Source organism: Lissotriton vulgaris, unplaced genomic scaffold (genome assembly GCF_964263255.1).
Source record: "Lissotriton vulgaris unplaced genomic scaffold, aLisVul1.2 SCAFFOLD_1416, whole genome shotgun sequence".
Taxonomy (NCBI): Eukaryota; Metazoa; Chordata; class Amphibia; order Caudata; family Salamandridae; genus Lissotriton; species Lissotriton vulgaris.
Genome location: NW_028242969.1, coordinates 240,676 through 263,377, shown reverse-complemented (window position 1 = coordinate 263,377; position 22,702 = coordinate 240,676). Strand labels below are relative to the sequence as shown.

The 22,702-nt window shown below is 45.9% G+C and overlaps 1 protein-coding gene across 1 annotated transcript in view; it reads right to left on the bottom strand.

The window, feature by feature from the left end:
• LOC147668762 (E3 ubiquitin-protein ligase TRIM39-like) overlaps window positions 1-22,702 on the bottom strand; it is a 139,354-nt gene that overhangs the window by 85,858 nt on the left and 30,794 nt on the right. Inside the window, exon 5 of the mRNA XM_086948448.1 lies at window positions 4,494-4,603. Coding sequence (XP_086804574.1) covers window positions 4,494-4,603 — 110 coding nt within the window. The remainder of the gene's footprint in view (window positions 1-4,493; window positions 4,604-22,702) is intronic.

Below are 22,702 nucleotides of genomic sequence, written 5' to 3'. Positions count from 1 at the left end.
ACACACAGACCGACCTACTGCCTTTTTAGGAATTTAGGCCGGTACGTGTTCCCAAGAGGGTCCCACATCCGAATCCGCCCTCCGGCCTGCAGAGGCAAAGGGTTCGCTATTTAGGACGCGGTTAAGAAGATTGAGAGCCTGCCGTCTTATCTTTTCAGTGCCCAGTCAGTCCCCTATGCTCTGTGACTCCAGGCTACATTGTCTGTCTAGTTATAGAATTGCCACCCTTACCAGAGAAAAATACCGGCTTTTTTTTCCCAACATACAGCAAAGGCTAGTACATGATACTTAAATATAACTTCATACAAAATTGTAATCTTTTTAACACGGCTTTTTGTCTTTAATCTGTTAGGTTTCATTAAGGCAGCAATAGAACACATTTTAAAGAGCGTTCTAAAGTGTCCTGTTTAAACAATGTGCTGATAAGGGGATCAAGTACCAGCTTTACGTTATTTTCCTATTTTTTGTACCGGCTGGGACACTAAAATACTGGCCATGCAGGTAAAGAAACTGGCAGATGGCAACCCTAGTTAGGGAGGACCGTGTCTGCCAAAAGGCAACTTGCTTGGAATAAGGAAACGTCTGCTGTACCTGCAGATTGTTCTTAACCAGCCCAGGTTTAAGCAGAGCTTTCATTTTGACAAGATAGTGTTTTTTTATTAACCTTATTTTCTTAGTGCAGCTTAGACTGGAACAGTCCACTTTCCCTGCCAAAACTCCTCAAAACAGGCCAGTGACCTTATCGGGAATGCGAATTACTTGAAAGGCAAGGAAGAGACACAAGGAAAAGGAGTGGTGGTGGCCGTTTAAGTGAAGCATCCGTCTTATTTTCTGAGAGGTTTGATATAACCCATCACACTTCTACCATTTCTCCCCCCGTGGCCCTCCAAACAGGTCCAAGGCCAGGAGGGAACACAGCCAAAAGCAGTGGTGATGGCCCTTTAAGTGCTCAGTGAAGGTAGCTTCTCTGAACGCAAAGTACAGACATTTTGGTCATCTGTAATTGGGGGCCAGCTTGGCTCCAGCTCAATAATAGATGTCAGAACTAGAAATACATTAATAAATACTAGAAAATGCTACACACTAGAAATACATTTTTAAGTGTGTGGCTCTGGGTGTGTGTGTGGCTCTGCGTGTGTGTGTGTGTGGCTCTGGGTGTGTGTGTGTGGCTCTGGGTGTGTGTGTGGCTCTGGGTGTGTGTGTGTGTGGCTCTGGGTGTGTGTGTGTGGCTCGGGGTGTGTGTGTGTGCGGCACTGGGTGTGTGTGTGTGTGGCTCTGGGTGTGTGTGGCTCTGGGTGTGTGTGTGTGGCTCTGGGTGTGTGTGTGTGTAGCTCTGGGTGTGTGTTTGTGTGTGTGTGTGGCTCTGGGTGTGTGTTTGTGTGTGTGTGTGTGGCTCTGGGTGTGTGTGGCTCTGGGTGTGTGTGGCTCTGGGTGTGTGTGTGGCTCTGGGTGTGTGTGTAGCTCTGAAAAAACAGCAGGTCTGGGAGCACACCGCTCACCTATCAAGCAAGGATCGCCCCTGCCATTCTGGGCAATGCAGTCTCTGGTAATTTACCTCGTAGACGTGTTGTCGAGTGTTTCGCCAAGGTTGGCGCAGATGACGCTGATCTCTAGACACCGGTGTTTCAGGTTCATTAACCTTCGTCAGTAGAGATTACAGACTAGTTTTAGGGGTTTGCTGAATAGGTTGCCGAAATCATCTCAGGTCTGGTACCACTCACTGGCGGGCAGGGCATCAACCACGAGCTCGTCAGCTCCATGACTCACGGGAGTCCGTTAGAAAAAACAGCAGGTCTGGGAGCACACCGCTCACCTATCAAGCAAGGATCGCCCCTGGCATTCTGGGCAATGCAGTCTCTGGTAATTTACCTCGTAGACGTGTTGTCGAGTGTTTCGCCAAGGTTGGCGCAGATGACGCTGATCTCTAGACACCGGTGTTTCAGGTTCATTAACCTTCGTCAGTAGAGATTACAGACTAGTTTTAGGGGTTTGCTGAATAGGTTGCCGAAATCATCTCAGGTCTGGTACCACTCACTGGCGCGCAGGGCATCAACCACGAGCTCGTCAGCTCCATGACTCACGGGAGTCCGTTAGAAAAAACAGCAGGTCTGGGAGCACACCGCTCACCTATCAAGCAAGGATCGCCCCTGGCATTCTGGGCAATGCAGTCTCTGGTAATTTACCTCGTAGACGTGTTGTCGAGTGTTTCGCCAAGGTTGGCGCAGATGACGCTGATCTCTAGACACCGGTGTTTCAGGTTCATTAACCTTCGTCAGTAGAGATTACAGACTAGTTTTAGGGGTTTGCTGAATAGGTTGCCGAAATCATTTCAGGTCTGGTACCACTCACTGGCGCGCAGGGCATCAACCACGAGCTCGTCAGCTCCATGACTCATGGGAGTCAGTTAGAAAAAACAGCAGGTCTGGGAGCACACCGCTCACCTATCAAGCAAGGATCGCCCCTGGCATTCTGGGCAATGCAGTCTCTGGTAATTTACCTCGTAGACGTGTTGTCGAGTGTTTCGCCAAGGTTGGCGCAGATGACGCGGATCTCTAGACACAGGTGTTTCAGGTTCATTAACCTTCGTCAGTAGAGATTACAGACTAGTTTTAGGGGTTTGCTGAATAGGTTGCCGAAATCATCTCAGGTCTGGTACCACTCACTGGCGCGCAGGGCATCAACCACGAGCTCGTCAGCTCCATGACTCACGGGAGTCCGTTAGAAAAAACAGCAGGTCTGGGAGCACACCGCTCACCTATCGGTGTGTGTAGCTCTGGGTGTGTGTTTGTGTGTGTGTGTGTTTGTGTGTGGCTCTGGGTGTGTGTGTGTGTGTGTGTGTGTGTGTGTGGCTCTGGGTGTGTGTGTGGCTCTGGGTGGATGTGTGTGGCTCTTGTTGGATGTGTGTGTGTGTGGCTCTGGGTGGGTGTGTGTGTGTGTGGCTCTGGGTGTGTGTGTGTGGCTCTGTGTGTGTGTGTGTGGCTCTGGGAATGTGTGTGGCTCTGGGTGTGTGTGTGTGGCTCTGGGTGTGTGTGTGTGTGTGTGTGGCTCTGGGTGTGTGTGTGGCTCTGGGTGGGTGTGTGTATGTGTCTCTGGGTGTGTGTATGTGTGTGTCTCTGGGTGTGTGTGTGTGTGTGTCTCTGGGTGTGTGTGTGTGTGTGTGTGTGTGGCTCTGGGTGTGTGTGTGTGTGTGTGTGTGTGTGTGTGTGGCTCTGGGGGTGTGTGTGTGTGTGTGTGTGTGTGTGGCTCTGGGTGTGTGTGTGTGTGTGTGGCTCTGGATGTCTGGATGTGTGTGTGTGTGTGTGGCTCTGGGTGTGTGTGTGTGTGTGTGTGTGTGGCTCTGGGTGTGTGTGTGTGGCTCAGGGTGTGTGTGTGGCTGTGTGTGTGTCTGTGTGGCTCTGGGTGTGTGTGTGTGTGTGGTAGTAATTGCTGTCTGCTGAGCTCGTCCGTAGGGTATAATAGGTGTCACATTTGCGAGAGATTAAGCTATTGGCAATGTAAATGACAATGCCATTTATTTATCTGTTTTCAAAACCAACACATAAATACAAATGTTGTCATTTACAATGCCAATAGCTCTAACTTTTCCAAAGGCGAAACCGTTGCATAGTAAATGCTTGTTCTTAATATCTTTCAAAATTAATATCTGCGGTTTAGATTTTTGTCATTTTTGATTTTTGTCATTTTAGTTGTTTTTTTGACATTTTCTAACTGCTTTGGTACTACTAAATGCTTTACACATTTCTGCTAAGCCTGTCTGCTGTGTGTCATAGCTATCGGGTTATACGGGTTAAGCACAGGTTTAAATTTCTGAAACCTTTGACTGGACCACACAAGTTAATGACTATTTCTTGTGGTGCACTACCATCCACTCCAATTAATAATCCACTTTGTTACACTATTCAGGTATTTATACCTACATGTAAGCAACAATTCCTTCCTGGGTCACACGCCTCAATTAATTTGGAAATGCAGTAAAGGTTCTCAGATCTTGTTCCCGGCTCCTGCTGACCACATTCTATTTGAAAGAAATATGTGAAGCATTCTCTCAAAGACGTCTCTGCAACACTCGTCCTGATCAAGAAGATTCCCAAAATACAGACTGCAGAACACATTCATTGACATCCATGGAACCGTACATAGATGCCCGCACACCACACAGATCTTCAGTTCAAATGCAGTGAGCGGACACAGGCCTCCTTTGGATTACGTGCATTACAGTGCCACAGTTCTGTCTGTTCAGCCAGACTTTCATTAGCACCATCTCCAACTCCTCCATATTTGCTATACTCATAATTTTCTTTTCTCTCGCTCTTTACTTTCTTTCACTTCTGAAAACAATCCTTTATTTGTTTACACGACCCTCCAATTTAACGTCACAGAACAAGGACAGTACTTGTGTAACCTTTGCCTGTGTGTAAAGTCTTCTTCGTAGGATGCATTTGTCATGAACAGTTCTTACTTGGGCTTTCCCTTTCAATCTGATGTCCGTTTACCTTTTAATTGCAAGAGTTTGTCCTGCAAGGAGGAATGTTCTCCAATGCTCTTCAGAGTCTGCTCCACGACCGCATCTTCTGGAGGTTTCTGAGCCTTCACGTTATTACACCTGAGGATTACAGAGTGATGCAGTAAATGGTCCTCAGAAGCATACCCTGCTCACTCTCACTGCATCTTTTCATCTACACCAAGGTGTGACACACTGCAGAATCTCACTGCTACATCCTACGTGGCTTTCTATTATGGATCTCACTGCACTCTCGACAGCCTTTTCTCTGGGTCCTGGATCAGTCAGTGGTTACAGGAAATGTTTGGTTCTCAGTTCTTTTACTCTGACTTTGTTTCCAGTCCCCAGTCAAACAAATAAAAGGTGCTGGACAAGATGTTGCTGCTATGATACAACAGCCTTTGTTTCAGTTTCTCAGCAGGTGCAATGAGGCACAACCCGGTGGGGTTCAGACGAGATCACTGACAATTTACAAAAGCCCAAATGTTTTATGGTATAACAGCACATGACCATAAAAGACATGCTCATACAAATTCTTTTGCAGTGCAAATTCACAAAAGGAGGAACCATAGTATTACATACCTAAATTCCTATATTTTAAGTGCCATCATTAAACACAGTAAGAAAGTTTCATGGCTCTACTCTTAAAATAACAAAGTAGGTGAGGGTAATGCCATGGTAGCGCAAAACACAACCAAAAAATGGGCACATGATTCTTCTAATCTAAAACAGGGCACAAATAAAGATTCAGAAAGAACCCCACACCATGCTTTATGAGAGCCGAGCATCACACAATATGGACTATGAGGAGCATCGCAAGAACACATACAAGCAGTGGTATCCAAGCTTTAATTGCAGGATGCCAACAACAAAACCTACGGGTCCATGTGCATGTGTTGAAAACTGCATTGCATTGTAATGTTTTGGGTAAATTGCTGAAGCGGTTTACATTTTCTGATTTTATGTGCCCTACGTGACAAGGTTTTTGGATTTCGGTATAAGGTTGACAGATTTATAGAAATCCACCGCTCATCAAGAACCTATATTGGTGTGGATGAAAGCACTTAGGAAAATGCTACTTACCAGTATGCATCTGTTCTTGGCATGTAGAGCTGCAGATTTCTACACTTTGCATTGGATCGCCACCTGGTGTTGGGCTCGGATGATTGCTTGTTGTTGTCGTCTCGGAAGAAGTCTTTGTAGTTACGAGATAGGTGACTCCTCCCTTGGACGATAGTGCGCATGAGCATCGGCTCCATCCTTAGATTGATTTTCGTCATGATGGGAAATGATGGAGTTAGTAGAAAGTAAGAAAATTATGTCTATGCGTGTATATCTAATTAAGATAAAACTGGAACAGATACAGGTCACGGGGAGGCGGGAGGGTGTGTAGAAATCTGCAGCTCTACATGCCAAGAACAGATGCATACTGGTAAGTAGCATTTTCCGTTCGAGGCATATGAGCTGCAGATTCTACACTTTGCATCGATTGTGCAGTAGTGTCGTCCCTAGCGGTGGTCACCTGTATCCGTTGCAGTAGTTTGAAAGAGAGTTTTGAGGACAGCTTGGCCTACTGCAATAGTGTTTAGTGAAGGTGTGTGTTGTAGACCATGTAACTGCTTTGCAAATGTCTTCTAAAGGAATGTTACCTAAGAAGGCCATGGAGGCTCCTAGTTTGCGTGTAGAGTGCGCTCTAGGAGGAACAGTTAATGTGCGTTTTGCTTTGTGATAGCACATTTGTATACATCTAACAATCCACCTTGCAATTCCTGACTTAGAAATGGGGTTGCCTTTATGTGGTGGAGAGAAAGCTACAAATAGTTGCTTTGTTTTGCAAAAGGATTTTGTCCTTTCAATGTAATATAGAAGAACTCTTTTGACATCTAATGTGTGTAGAGCTCTCTCTGCTACAGAATCTGGGTTTTGAAAAAACACAGGTAATTCTACAGTTTGGTTTAAATGAAAAGGAGTAATTGCTTTAGGAAGGAAGTTTAGATTAGTTCTTAGAACCACTTTATTACGGTGTAATTGTAAGAATGGTTCTTGTATAGTGAAAGCTTGAATCTCACTAACTCTTCTGAGAGATGTAATAGCAATGAGGAAAGCTGTTTTCCATGTAAGAAACTGTAATTTACATTTGTGCAAAGGCTCAAAAGGGGGTCCCATGAGCCTGGTAAGAGCAATGTTTAGGTTCCACACTGGATAGGGTGGTAACCTTGGAGGAATTATTATTTTTAATCCTTCCATGAAAGCTTTTATTGCTGGCACTCTAAACAACAACATATGTTGTCTGTTTTGTAGATATGCTGCAATGTCTGCTAGGTGTAATCGTATAGATGAATATGCTAGATTACATCTTTGTAAATGAAGAAAGTAACAGATAGTATTCTGAATGGAAGCATCCAAAGGATCAATTTGATTATTAGTACAGTAAATGGCAAATCTTTTCCATTTAGCAGCATAGCAAGCTCTAGTAGTAGGTGTTCTGCCTTCCTTAATAATATTCCTTCAGTCTGGTGGCAGGTTAAGATAACCACACTCAGGAGCCAAATCGCCAGATTCCATTGACTTGGATCTGGATGCCTGATGTCTCCATGGTTCTGCGTTAGCATGGATGGTGTCAGGGACAGTTTTTGGTGTGGAACTAGAGAAAGTTCTAGCAGTGTGGTGAACCACGGTTGCCGTGCCCATGTGGGAGCTACCAGGATCATTTTGAGACACTGCTGTCTGAGCTTGCGTACTACTAGTGGTATTAGTGGAATTGGCGGAAAAGCGTACGCAAATCTGCCTGACCAGTTCATCCATATCGCATTGCCCTTGGACAACGGGTGTGGAAACCTGGCGGCGAAGGTTGGGCATTTTGCGTTTTCTTGTGTGGCAAACAGGTCTATGTCTGGATGACCCCACCTGTGAAAGAATGGTAAAAGAACTTGTAGATGAAGTTCCCATTCGTAAATCTGTGGTGTTTGTCGACTTAACAGATCTGCTCTCTGATTGTGAACTCCTGGAAGGTGTTCTGCAAGCAGATATATGTTTTGTGGAATGACCCATCTCCAAATGTATTGTGCCAGTTGGGACAGTTGCAATTAATGTGTGCCTCCTTGTTTTTCTATGTAATACATGGCTGTCATGTTGTCCGTCCGGATCAAGACAGCTTTGTTCGTTTCTGCACTAGAAATGACTTTAGTGCTAGAAATATGGCCAACAACTTTAGGTGGTTGATGTGAAGCACCTTTGTTTGAGCGGTCCATCGTCCCTGAGTTGTGTGGTGGAGCAGATGTGCTCCCCATCCTATTAGGGTTGCATCTGTTGTCAGCACTATCTGTGGAACTAGTTCTAGGAACGGCCACCCTTTGGATAGGTTTTTGGTGTTCCACCATTGCAGAGAGCGATGTGTGCGGCTGTCCACCAACATCAGGTCTGTTAGTGGTGCTTGTGCCTGATTCCACTGATGTGCTAGACATTCCTGTAATGGGCGCATTTGCAGTCTTGCATATGGTACAATAAAAATGCAAGATGCCATCATGCCTATTAATTGCATGAACACTCTGGCTGGGAGAGAGTGTTGGTTGTGAAACCTTGCAACTAAAGCTTGAATGCTCTGTATCCTGGCTGGACTGGGATAAGCTAGAGCTGTCTTGGTGTTTATGGTAGCCCCTAGGTACTGATGTACGTAAGAGGGCTGGAGATGTGACTTTGAGTAGTTGATTGTAAACCCCAAGTTGTGCAGAGTTTGAATTGTTTGAGATGTGTGTTGGACACATTGATTGAATGACTTGGCTTTTATGAGACAATCGTCTAGCTATGGGAAGACATGGATATGTTGTCTTCTGAGATGTGCTGCTACTACTGCTAGGCACTTCGTAAACACTCTTGGTGCAGTTGTGACCCCGAATGGAAGGACTTTGAACTGATAATGTTGTCCTTCTAGTACGAATCTGAGATACTCCCTGTGAGAAGGTTGTATAGGAATGTGGAAGTAGGCGTCTTTGAGGTCTAGTGTGGTGAGGAAATCGCCTTATTGCAACAAAGGAAGCAATTGATGTAACGTTATCATGTGAAAATTATCTGAATGTATATAGCGATTGAGAGGTCTTAGGTCTAAGATTGGTCTTAGTGTTCCGTCCTTTTTGGGTATTAGGAAATAGAGTGAGTAAACCCCTTTTCCTTGATGTCTTAACGGAACTAGCTCTATTGCGTCTTTTTGCAGCAATGAGAGAACTTCTTGTTGGAGCAGCGTTAGATGTTCTGTGGACATTGGACGCTGTCTGGGTGGTATATGTGGGGGGGTCGCTATAAGCTCCAGGCAGTAGCTGTACTGGATAATTTGTCTTACCCACTTGTCTGTTGTGATCGAGTTCCAGACTGGTAGCAATTGTGTTAATCCTCCCTTACAGGAGTGGTATGCTGTTGGGGGAGCGGAAGCAAGTCACTGTCTAGTGGTGGAAGAGGATTGATTGTTGTTGTTACCTCAACCTCTTCCCTTATTGTTGTTACCTCTGTAGCCTCCTCTAAAGTACCCCTTACTAGAGGATGCTTGTGTATTTGTTTTGAAGGAGGTTGAATTGTCTGCTCCAGTTTGTTTGGAGCCTCCTCTGTAGAAGGAGCGACAAAAGGAGCTTCTTGTTTGAGTAGACTGCAGAGCTCCCATAGACTTGACTGTGTCTGTCTTTTTTCATCTTCTCAAGTGTTGTGTCTACTTCTGGACCAGAATTGTTGTTGATTGAATGGTTGGTTTAAGATAGTAGTTTGCACCTCCTGTGTAAACCCTGAAATACGTAGCCACGCGTGGCGTCTACGGAGGACACTAGTGTTAATTGCTCTGGATGCAGCGTCTGCTACATCTAGTGCACATTCAATTGAGGCATTTGATATAAGTTTACCCTCTTGTATGATGTCCTCTGCTTGTGCCTTATACTGGTCAGGTAGACGTTGTAAGAGCTTCTCTAGCTGATCATAGTGAACCCTGTCGAATATTGCAAGAAGGGCCTGATTGTTAGCAATACGCCATGTATTACTAGTTTGTGCAGCTACTCTTTTGCCTGAAGCATCTATGATTTTTGACTCTGTCAGGAGGTGAAGCTTCACCTGATGTTTGCGAATTTGCTCTTTTCCTAGCATTTGAAACTACTAGGGAGTCTAAGGGTAGCTGACCTTTAATGTATACTGGATCCCCAGGAGCTGGTCTGTGTTTCTTTTCTATCCTTGGGGTTATGATCCTAGCTCTTACAGGATCTTTAAACACTTCTGGTGCATGTTTGATAACTCCCTTAATCATTGGCAGTATTTGCACAGACTTTTGGGATTGCTCAAAAGTGTCTAATAAAAAATCCTCCTCTGCCTTATCTGAGTGCATGGTGACCCCATGAAAGATGGCAGCTCTATTTAACAAGTGCCTAAAACTAATATTGTCTTCTGGTGGAGAAGGCTTTGAGGGGTATGAATGTGGGTCAGGGATATCTGGCACATCCTGTGGGTTTGGGTACTCCCAATCTGGATCATAGGGGAAAGGCTCATCTGGGTCTACCCCTCCACCCACACTGTACTCATCATCATTTGTAGGTGTATGTGTTGAAGAATGATGAGGAGAGTTCTCTGGAGAATTGTGAGGTGGAGTGTTAGAAGGAAGAGGAGATGAAGGAGAAGGAAGTATAGGAGAAGAAGGGTGCATGGGAGATGTGGCAGAGTCCTTCTTCTTGACAGGCACTGCAGGTGAAGTTGCTGTGTCTGATTTCCTTTTCCTGTGTGGTGTAGTAGATACATGACCTGTCTTTGGGTCAATGTAGATCTTCTTTTGTAGAGGATCAGGTTGGAAAAAGGTCTTCTCCTTGAGGAACCTTCGCTAGAGCAGATTTTTTCGGGTTCGGCGTGGTTGCTGCTTGTCTTTAGCCTTAGGAGTAGTTGTTATGTCCTTTGGCGTAGATTTCGGCACCAAAGGTATTGTTTTCGGTGTAGTAGGCTGTTTCGAGGTATTGAGCGCATCGGAATCAGGCCTTGTCAGTTTCGGTACCGAAGCTATCGGCTTCGGAGTTGAAGCTGGTCTGGTCGGCCTCGAGGCGACGGATGCTGGCTTCATATTTTTGTCTTTCGAAGTCGCCAGTTTTGGCGCCGGGACTTCTTTCGGTTTCGGTGCCGAGGGAGCTGGTGGGATCGGCACGTGCGGCTTGCTCGGTAAGGAGCTACCGGAAGGTTTGAGTATTTTCTTCGGAGCCAGGCTCGATGGTGGGGCTTTCGAAGTGTTTTTTCGGTCTCGACTGGGCCCCGGAGGCGGAGTGTTGACCTTTGCCTTCAATTTTGGTGTTGATGCTGGGACCGGGGCAGTGGTAATCACGCGTTGACCCGAAGGTATGGAGTCATCAGAGTCGCCTGCCTCGGATACCATTTGGAGATCGTCTGAATCTTCTTCTGGAACGAGCAGAACCTCCTCGTCGAACATACCAACCGTTCCGGAGCCGATCTCTGCAGGTCATGTCGACGGGCCCTCCGATCTCGAATGGTCTTCTTGGATCGAAAGGATGCACAAGCTGTGCAGCTGGATTCGTCGTGTTATTGTGACAAGCACAGGTTACAGACCTCGTGCTGGTCGCTGTGTGGAAACTTCGCTCCACACTCGGGGCATCTTTTGAATGGCGTCCTTTCCATCGAGCTGATGGGAGTGGAGTCGACTACTATTGATATCGAAAATAGTTTGGTGAAGTTTGGTAAAGTTTTTCCTCGTCAAAGTACTTGGAAAGTAGAATTCGAAGCGGAGCGGAAAAGTTTCACCCGAACCCAGTGGCGGAAAAAAACAATCCAAGGATGGAGCAGATGCCCATGCGCACTATCGTCCAAGGGAGGAGTCACCTATCTCAGGACTACAAAGACTTCTTCCAAGACGACAACAACAAGCAATCATCCGAGCCCAACATCAGGTAGCGATCTAATACAAAGTGTAGAATCTGCAGCTCATATGCCTCGAACAGGTATTTTTCCCTTTCTGTAGTTAGTTCCGTATCCTGATGGACAAACAAAGGTTTATTTGTTTTGGTTCCTGCATTGTGTTTCAATTCTCGTTTTGCAATTGTATTGTGATTGGTTGGATTGGTGTTGTGGGCATTGTGAGCTAGGTTGAGATTTCCATGGGTGCACTTTTGAATAAATCTGCGATTCTGGCTAACGGAGGAGAGTCTCCACCCTCATTTGGTACCCCACCTATGAATTGCTCTAGGATAATGGATTTCATACATGCTTGCGGCTTCTAAAATGGAATACAATTACTGCTGGCAATAAAAAGTTTCCGTTTATTGTGTATGGTAAATTTGATGTGAAAAAGATTGTGAATTTGAGGCATGCCATGATTGGGATGAAAAGCAGCTCTGACTTGCACAGTTTGAAAGCTTGAATGAGTGGGACTACGTGACGAATGAGAAAGCGCACAAGAAAATCCTTAAAGCGCAAATTGGTAAGGTTCAGAAGAAGCACTGAGACAAGAAGTGTTAGAAAGTAAAGGTGCCCCGCCCTGTGATTACTGATGAATAAGACAAAAAGAAAACAGAAGATAACGAAAATTAGAACAAAAATGAGATGATAAGAAGTAGAGTGATTTTGAAGGAGAGTATGATGAGATAGACAGACTGTTGTGAGACCACCTCTTTGTAATGAGCCTTGTTCGTTAAGCGCAAGGAGAATAGATAGGAGCAGGATAGCCAAGGAGAGATGAGACGGTGTCTAGTTCATCTTCACGTACTGAGACGAAAGTGATGGAGATTGATACTTTCAAACTCAAAGGAGATTTGGGTATAAAGGCAGAAACAGGAATTTATTAAGACATAATCTGAATGTATAATAAAAAATGAATTGCCATTTTTTAATGCAGAAGCAGGAATAAGTGCTGATTGTGCATTTGAGAAAGTTCCAGAATTGGCAGGCAAATTAAAAGTGGATTAAAAAAAAAAAAGAATTTGTGAGGCATATAAGATAGGGTTGCCTGAAAACGAATGAATGAATCAGAATTCAAAAAATTCTCATAATAATGTTATACATGATTAGAAAATGTGGCGAGGTATAAAAAAATTGATGAAACCACCTGATAATTCTGGGGTGTCGACAAAAAAAAAGTGTATATAAATTATTCTGAATGTGAAGTGGTTGTTGACAAAGGATTACCAGTGACAGATGTGCAGGAAGGCGCATTTGTGCACGTTTTGGTCAAGGAGCGATCTTTACACATTTACAAAGAATTTCTCAAAGCTCAGAGTGGTGGCCGACAAGTGGTACACAGAGGGGAAAAGGATTGTGCCAATTTTAAAAGTGCTTTGGATAGATTTCGACACTTTATTTTCAATTGTAGTGACTGTCTTTTTTTTCTGGCCACTGTAATATGGTCTCTTACAGAGAGAAGCCCTTCAAAATAATCCTTCTCCAATTATTATGGAGAACTGTAATCAGGTTATCAAGTATTTGAAAACAAAGGTTCAAACGGAAAAGTAAATTGGGCAAAGACCATGAGAACAGCGCAAGATCCAGGTGCATGCATAGCATGGGAGATTGGTGCAAATTTACAGACCGTATAATATAACCTCACAAAAGAAGAAGACGTTTCTGGATTCATTTAAGCTTGTGTGTTTGGATTGCATCCGTAAATTAGTTCGCATAATCAGCAAAGTGTTATGTATTAACAGGCCTAATTGTTGGATGAAATAATGAATAAAGGCCTAAGCAAAGTATTGTAGAGATTGTTGCAATGGAAGGAAGAAAATGATGGCGAGTCAGACAAATGTTTCCAAGAGGGTGGCCAAGGAGTTTTTCAGGTATCTGGTTCATTAGTGGTGCAGCTATTAGTATGCAAGGTGTTAATGCACAAGTCAATGGTGCATAATGTGTGCGAGGTGGAAATGGTGGGCCTAAAGGCAGAGGTAGAGGCTTTAGTAATAACATGCCTAATCTGTTTTTACTGCTCTGTGTGCCTGCAGCCTGTCTCCAATACACGTCTGGGGCAGGTGACAGCTACACTTTGTGCAGTCCCTCTAGGCAGCACAAACACAGGAAGGGTATGTGTGTCTGACTACTCATCTGCATTCCTGGGCAGGAAGGGAGGGGGAGATGACACTTACACCTGAATAGGCTGCGTCCTGCTGATTACCCTCTACTGGTATTCTGGAGCCAGGGCTGAGAAGAAAGACCTCTGTGCACTTCAAATAACCTTCTTTGAAGTAACTCTCACTTCAAAGGCAGAACTGGGTATAAGTACTGGGTCTCTGACCCTACCAAGACAGTACACTACTGGACCTGTGAAGAACTCTGTCAGGACGAAGGACTGCTGTGCTGCTACAAGGACTGCCACTCTGCTAGACTGCTGCTCTTTAAGAACTGTTTTTCTGCTCTGATGTGCTGCCTGTTGCCTGCTACCCTCTGCCCTGCTGAGCAAAAGGACTTGACTCATCTCGCCTGAGCCTAGAGTGACTACAAGGGATTTGTGGCTTGCCATCTATTCTGAAGTCTCAAGGCCATCAAAGATGCTCTACTACCCTGCAACAGCACCTGGACTCTGCCATCTGTGAGTTGTGCCTTGTCAAGCGGTGCCAACCCAGTCCTGGGCCCTTGGATGTGAATTTTCTGTGCGGACCCAGCAGAACCCATGCAGAGATGACTTTGCCCCATAGAGTCCACACACTGGATTCTTTATTGATTGTGCCGTGCCTTGATAGTTGGCTCTTAATTCTGCATACTTGCACTATAAAATGAAATAGAGGTGTATTTTGCTCCTTTTGCACACCACCTAGCTCATTTGTTTTTAAAATTTACTATTGTCTGCATTTTGGGATTTTAGCTTTATTCGCCGTTGCTTTCTTACCGGCACTTTGCTCCTTGTGTTCTCTGGGTAGCTAGTGTCTCACCGGTAGTCCCTCTTCACTTTCGGGGCTTCGGATGAGCGCCATTTTGGTTGCCGCGCTAGTTGTTCTGCACTACTATTTAATCAGGCAGATGCTAGCGCGCAGGTCCATAGAGTCCACACACTGGATTATTTGTTGATTGTGCCGTGCCTTGATTGTTGGCTCTTAATTCCGCATACTTGCACTATAAAATGAAATAGAGGAGTATTTTGCTCCTTTTGCACACCGCCTAGCTCCTTTGTTTTTAAAATGTACTATTGTCTGAATTTTTGGATTTTAGCTTTATTCGCCGTTGCTTTCTTACCGGCACTTTGCTCCTTGTGGTCTCTGGGCAGCTAGCGTCTCACCGGTAGTCCCTCTTCACTTTCGGGGCTTCGGGTGAGCGCCATTTTGGTTGCCGCGCTACTTGTTCTGCACTACTATTTAAACAGGCAAATGCTAGTCGCAGCACCCCAATTTGGCGCTTAATTCCCGTGTAGGAGGGTGCTACGACTGGATCCCTTCTCATTCTGGATGAGTACGATTCTTCAATATAGAAATTACCCTAGTGCAGTGCATATCAGAGCACTCACTTCCATGCTCTGACGGGTGCAAGAAAATAAAGTTCGCTACAGATACTCCAGTGCTTGCACCATTTGAATTGGTACTCCAATTGAGTTATCTTCTGTTGTCGTTTTTCCTACACAATGAATGTTGCACATCATCTGTGCTTCAATGAGCTTGGCTGCTGATGACTCGTATCAGCTGTGGCTTTTGTCTATGAGACGATAATCCACCTGAATTTGTTCTGCCCTGAGGAAGCCCTTATCGGGCGAAACGCGATGGCTGTTTCGTGCTGGTTTATTGAACATCATACTTTGAGGCTGTGTTCGTGCTGTTTCATTGATCCTCATACTTTGAGTTTCTTGGCTGTTATCATCGTGTCAAGAGAAACGAATTAAAATTTAGACAACTTTCAAATCTACGAAGGACATGTGTCTCAATTCATCAATTTGATTTATCAAATTTAACAATTGTTTTTGTTGCCTCTCCATTCGCCTGTTCTGTGTTTATCCAATTTTAGTCCCGTGGCAGTGGACTAGGGAGGTGGGCAACTATTTATGAGTTTGGATTGTATATATTAGTGTATAGGTAGGTTGTGCAACACCGAATCCCTTACTGCCATTTGTTTCGGTAAACCTAAAAGCCATGAAATCTAAATATAAAGACCTTGAGAGGAAATGGAGGCGTTCCTACTCTCATGCCCGTAAAGCTGATTACAAAAGCTCCCTTAAAGAATATCACAAATCGTGCAAATCTGCCAGAGCCACTTATTTCGCTAACATTTTTACACAGGCCCAAAATTGCTCGCATACTCTCTTTTCGGTTGTAAAGAAGCTGACAGGCTCTGACACCGTCCCTACCCCACCGATTCTTGGTGAGGCGCAATGTGACACAATTGCTGAGTTCTTTATTCAGAAGGTTGAGCTAATTTATGGTTCTTTGTGTTTCCCCCCTCCTGCTGAATCTGTTTTGATCTCTGATTCTACCTATGTAAGCGTGTCTGACTCTGTAGCCAAACTTGATGGCTGGCTACCGTTTGATGACACAACTTTTGTTGATTGCCTGGCAAGTATCAAATCAGGTTCTCCACGTGACCCTTTGCCTATTAAAATATTGAGCGATACAAAAGGGGATGATGGACGGAGCCACCCCAGTTCAGACATGGCCATATGCAAATCAGTCTGACCCTGTGCCTCATGGGAACAGTCCAGCCCGAACTGCCAAGCCATGTCTTCCCTGGACCGGAAACAAGCATCCTGGGACCGGTTTCGGATTCATAATCCTCATCAGCCAGGCTATATTGAATCCAGTGGCCAAGTGAGCAAGGGACTCACGTCTGAGCATACCCTGCCAACTTAGGGCGAACAAAGCGATACAAAAGGGGATGATGGACGGAGCATTTGAGCAAATCAAACACTCACCCCCAGTCAACTGATATGGGTTTAATCCATCACCATTCTGAAGACGGCTGTAATGCCAGAAACCGGTCCTGGGAAGCTTGATTCCGGTCCAGGGAAGACATGGCTTGGCAGTTTGGGCTGGACTGTTCCTATGAGGCACAGGGTCAGACTGATCTGCATATGGCCATGTCTGAACTGGGGTGGCGGAGTGAGCTAAAGAACGGTGATGGATTAAACCCAGATCAGTTGACTGGGGGTGAGTGTTTGTATTGTCAACGCTCCGTCCATCATCACCTTTGGTTTTTCTTTGTTCGCCCTAAGTTGGCAGGGTATGCTCAGACATGAGTCCGTTGCTCACTTTGCCACTGGAGTCAAGCAAGCCCGGCTGAAGACGGCTGTATTGCCAGAAACCGGTCCTGGGAAGCTTGATTCCGGTCCAGGGAAGACATGGCTTGGCAGTTCGGGCTGGACTGTTCCCATGAGGCACAGGGTCAGACTGATTTGCATATGGCCATGTCTGAACTGGGGTGGCGGAGTGAGCTAAAGAACGGTGATGGATTAAACCCAGATCAGTTGACTGGGGGTGAGTGTTTGTATTGTCAATGCTCCGCCCATCATCACCTTTGGTTTTTCTTTGTTCACCCTAAGTTGGCAGGGTATGCTCAGACGTGAGTCCCTTGCTCACTTTGCCACTGGAGTCAAGCAAGCCCGGCTGAAGACGGCTGTAATGCCAGAAACGGGTCCTGGGAAGCTGGATTCCGGTCCAGGGAAGACATGGCTTGGCAGTTCGGGCTGGACTGTTCCCATGAGGCACAGGGTCAGACTGATTTGCATATGGCCATGTCTGAACTGGGGTGGCGGAGTGAGCTAAAGAACGGTGATGGATTAAACCCAGATCAGTTGACTGGGGGTGAGTGTTTGTATTGTCAACGCTCCGTCCATCATCACCTTTGGTTTTTCTTTATTAAAATATTGAGGCAACTTCGCCCGGACTCCCTTAATGTTTTAAAAGAGCTTCTTAACTCCTCATTGAGAGATGCCCTTGTTCCGCCCGAGTGGAAACATGCAATGATTATTCCACTCCTAAAAAAGGCTGGAGCTGATCCTTCTAAATTATCAAACTATAGGCCTATCTCTCCGCTACCGGTATTTTCCAAGGTTTTGGAAGGATTAGTTACTTACCTGTAATCCTAGTTCTCTTCCAAGGGTATCCTCATCAAAGTCATAAGCATTAGAATATTCCCGCCCATGCGTGGGACCCCGGAAACACTATATTATATGTGCCCCACATATATATACTTATATATATATATATATATATATATATATATATATATATATATATACGTTTAAGCAAAAAAGCCCTAAAGCTTCGGAAAGGCACACACCGCTCTCTCGTGCCGTCCGGCTATATATGCCTCGCCGTTCATTGCCTTCTGTCTTCCTAGGTTTCAGGTAAAATCCGACGCGTTTCGAGGCAGAACGCCCCGTATTCATGGATGAGTGGGGGGGGAGTGACGTCTCCATGTTGAATTCATATCAGTTGATGAATAAATATCGCCCTAAGTGGGTGTTGGCTTCTGGTTGCACGCTACGCATGCTGGTTATTGAAGTCCATTTGCACGGATTTTAATCAAACCTTAAGCAGGCTCAGTCCCCTCTACTTTTGTTACATCTGTTAATGTCCTTGAGTAGGAGCAGGAGTACAGGCAGCAATTGAATCCCCTACGAGAGTGCGGGCTTGTTGAGGAGAGGACGAGTTTGTCTCCAAAGCCGCTTCCCATCTGACTATGAAGTCTTTAAAGGTGCTGGTGCTCTTTCCCACGGCCAGGGCAGCCGTGCGGATATGTGTTTAAGCAAAAAAGCCCTAAAGCTTCGGAAAGGCACACACCGCTCTCTCGTGTCGTCCGGCTGTATATGCCTCGCCGTTCAGTGCCTTCTGTCTTCCTAGGTTTCAGGTAAAATCCGACGCGTTTCGAGGCAGAACGCCCCGTATTCATGGATGAGTGGGGGGGGAGTGACGCCTCCATGTTGAATTCATATCAGTTGATGAATAAATATCGCCCTAAGTGGGTGTTGGCTTCTGGTTGCACGCTACGCATGCTGGTTATTGAAGTCCATTTGCATAGAGTTTAATCAAGATGTAACAAAAGTAGGGGGGACTGAGCCTACTTAAGGTTTGATTAAACTCCGTGCAAATGGACTTCAATAACCAGCATGCGTAGCGTGCAACCAGAAGCCAACACCCACTTAGGACGATATTTATTCATCAACTGATATAAAACGCGTCGGATTTTACCTGAAACCTAGGAAGACAGAAGGCAATGAACGGCGAGGCATATACAGCCGGACGGCACGAGAGAGAGGTGTGTGCCTTTCCGAAGCTTTAGGGCTTTTTTGCTTAAACACATATCCGCACGGCTGCCCTGGCCGTGGGAAAGAGCACCAGCACCTTTAAAGACTTCACAGTCAGATGGGAAGCGGCTTTGGAGACAAACTCGTCCTCTCCGCAACAAGCCCGCACTCTCGTAGGGGATTCATTGCTGCCTGTACTCCTGCTCCTACTCAAGGACATTAACAGATGTAACAAAAGTAGGGGGGACTGAGCCTACTTAAGGTTTGATTAAACTCCGTGCAAATGGACTTCAATAACCATCATGCGTAGCATGCAACCAGAAGCCAGCACCCACTTAAGGCGATATTTATTCATCAACTGATATGAATTCAACATGAAGACGTCACTCCCCCCCACTCATCCATGAATACGGGGCGTTCTGCCTCGAAACGTGTCGGATTTTACCTGAAACCTAGGAAGACCGAAGGCAATGAACGGCGAGGCATATACAGCCGGACGGCACGAGAGAGCGGTGTGTGCCTTTCCGAAGCTTTAGGGCTTTTTTGCTTAAACATATTTATATATACACATATATGTATAAAAACATGCAATAGCAGCCAAATCACATCAGAGCTGAAATATGCTGTGAAGAATTTCCACCATACATGAATAATATGCATTAGAAACATGAGAAACAACGCCAAAGATTGTTTAGAAATTCCCATAACTCACTGAAAGCATAGAAAGGTCCCAGGCTGCATTGCAAACACACAGTCTAAAAAGACTGACAAGCTAACCTGTAGCTGTATACAAAAAACGGACACCGTGCCTTTAAGGCACCATGACCCCCGGTATCCCATCATGCCTCAGGGGTGACAGTTAGGTCAGTTGTTCTTTTCGGAGACCGAAACAAACCCAGTAACAAAATAGCTTAACAATATCTCCTTATTAAAGAATATCCTTTGCCCGGGGAGGCGGGAGGGTTGCTTATGACTTTGATGAGGATACCCCTGGAAGAGAACTAGGATTAAAGGTAAGTAACTAATCCTTCTGTTCCAGGGGATCCTCATCAATAGTCATAAGCATTAGAATAGAATAGCGAGCCTCTCCTCTTCCCTGCGGGCAAAGGAATGACAAGACAGTAATCTCATCAACAAGCCTGAGCAGGCTATAGGCTACCCAAACAGATTTCTCAAGGAGGCTTGCCCTACTTGAGTATCGGCCCTGGAATCAGATTCGAGACAGTAATGCCTCGTAAAGTTATGAACTGATTTCCAGGTTGCAGCCTTGCATATTTCTGACATTAGAATGTCATGTAAGAAAGCTACTGTAACGGCTTTCCCTCTAGTGGAATGCGCTTTGGGTGACACCAATAAAGGCTTGCCTGCAAGCTGATAGGCCAATTTAATGCAAGAGACAATCCATCTGGAGATGGACCTCTTGGCCGCTGGAAAGCCCGTCCTCATTGAACCATAGTTCACAAACAGTTGATCCGTTTTCCTGATCCATTTAGTCTTTTCCAAATAGAACTTTAGCACTCTCTTAAGGTCCAAGGAGTGCAGTCACTGTTCGGCCGGGGTCGTAGGATTTGGAAAAAACGAAGGGAGGGAAATGGACTGATTTATATGAAAATCAGAAACCACCTTAGGCGAGAAAGATAGATGAGCCCTCAGGACTACTCTATTGTGGTGGAAAACAGTATATGGTTCCTTCGCACAGAGCACTTGTATCTCGCTTACTCTGCGCGCTGAGGTAATCGCCACCAAAAAAAACGCTTTCCAAGAGAGATGTTGCAAAGAGGCCTTGTGGATGGGCTCGAAAGGAGGTGACATTAACCTGGATAGAACCAGGTTCAATTCCCAAGGAGGAGAAGGATTTCGCACAGGGGGATACACTTTTTTCAACCCCCGGAGGAAGTCCTTAACCACCGGAACCTGAAAAAAAGAAATCTGATTAGGTGATTTCCTGTACGTTACTATGGCTGACAAATGAACTCTAATGGAAGCATATTTCAAACCAGAAGTTGCCAAGGAAAGGAGGTATGGCAGGATTACCTCCTCCTGCCCTTTAGTCGGGTCTGTGATGATCCCTACACCATATGTAGAACCTTTTCCACTTGAACGCATAAGACGCTCTTGTGGAAGGTCTCTTAGCCTCTTTTAAAATGTGCATACATTCGGGAGGCAGATTTAAATGCCCATATTGCAGGACCTCAGGTGCCATGCTGTCAGGTTCAGTGATGCGAGGTTGGGATGTAGTATCCTCCCGTTCATCTTGATCAACAGGTCCGGTTTGCAAGGAAGTCGTCTGTGTGGACACACAGACAGATGTAGCAGGTCCGGTTACCACCACTGTCGTGACCAATCCGGAGCTATCAAGATCATCTCCATGTCCGACCTGAGGAGCTTGGAAACTACCTTCGGAACCAGAGGTAGGGGAGGAAACGCGTAGGCAAATGTTCCCGACCAATCTATCAGGAGAGCGTTCCCATGCGTCCCTGGCCGGTGGAATCCGGACGCGAAGGCGTGGCATTTTGCGTTTTCTTCGTCCGCAAACAAGTCTATGGCTGGACGACCCCAACAACGAAAAAGCTCTTCTACCACTTCGTCGTTTAGCACCCAGTCTGGCTATTCTTCGAAGTGCCTGCTGAGTGCGTCTGCTTTGATGTTTAACTCGCCTGGAAGGTGCACGGCCACCACTGAAAGGTTTCGAGAGAGAAGCCAGTGCCAGATGGTTTGAGCCTCCCGGGAGAGAGGGCGTGACCGCGTGCCTCCTTGTTTGTTCAGATAGATCATGGTGGTTGTATTGTCTGTCTGAACTAAGACTGAGTTGGACTCGATCGCTGGAAGAAAAGCTTTGAGAGCTAGAAACACCGCTCTGAGTTCCAGCATGTTTATGTGGTACGTCCGCTCCTGTGCAGACCACTGACCCTGAATCTGAAGGGGGCCCATGTGCGCTCCCCAGCCTTGTAGAGAGGCATCTGTCACTACAGACTGGATTGGTAGTGGCTGGTGAAAAGGCACTCCCACCAGCACATTCCTCGTCAGAGTCCACCATTTGATGGCATCCTTCGCTGCTTGGGAAAGAGTGATACGATCTTCCCAACGCCCTGTCGCCTGGTCCCACTGGTCTTCGAGAGCCTGTTGTAGAGGCCGCATTCTCAGCCTGGTGTTCGGGATGAGAAAAATGCAGGACGCCATGGAACCCAGCAGGGAGGCTACCTGTCGGACTGTTGGAAGCCGAGACTAATAGAATCCCACACTTCTGCCTCATGGAAAAAAGTCTCTCCTCCGAAGGAAACGCTTTTCCCAATTTTGTGTCCAGAACGGAGCCTAGGTAGTGGATGGACTGTGTCGGCCTCTGGACTGACTTCTCCAGGTTTATATGGAGACCGAGCCTGTGCAACTGGTGTAGGCAAAGTTGCAGATCGTGCGTTACCTGTACCGGAGACGGGCCCTTTAGGAGCCAGTCGTCCAGGTATGGGTAGATGAAGAGTCCCTTTTTGTGAAGAAAAGCCGTCACCACTGCCATGCATTTGGTGAAGACTCGTGGTGCGGACTCGAGTCCGAAGGGTAGCACCTTGTACTGGTAGTGTTTGCTTCCTACGACAAACCTCAAGTACTTGCGATGCTGTAGAGCAATCGGAATGTGAAAGTATGCATCTTGCAGATCCACCGAACACATCCAATCTCCGGCTTGAAGATGTGGGCATATTTGGTGAAGAGCTAACATGCGGAACTTTTCTCTGACGATGACTTTGTTTAGGAGACGCAGATCGAGTATTGGTCTGAACTTGTCCTCCTGATCTTTTTTGGGGACAAGAAAGTATCTGTAGTAGACTCCCTTTCCTCTTTGAGAGGGAGGAACTTCCTCTATAGCTCTTTTTTGTAGTAGAACTTTCACCTCTCTTCGGAGCAAGCTTAGCTGGTGAGGGCAAGAGTTCTTTGGGGGAATGCTCTTCGGAAGCGCACGGAAACGTAGCCTGTATCCATTGCGCAGTATATTCAGCACCCACTGATCCTTTGTGATGCTGACCCACTCTGCCAGGTGT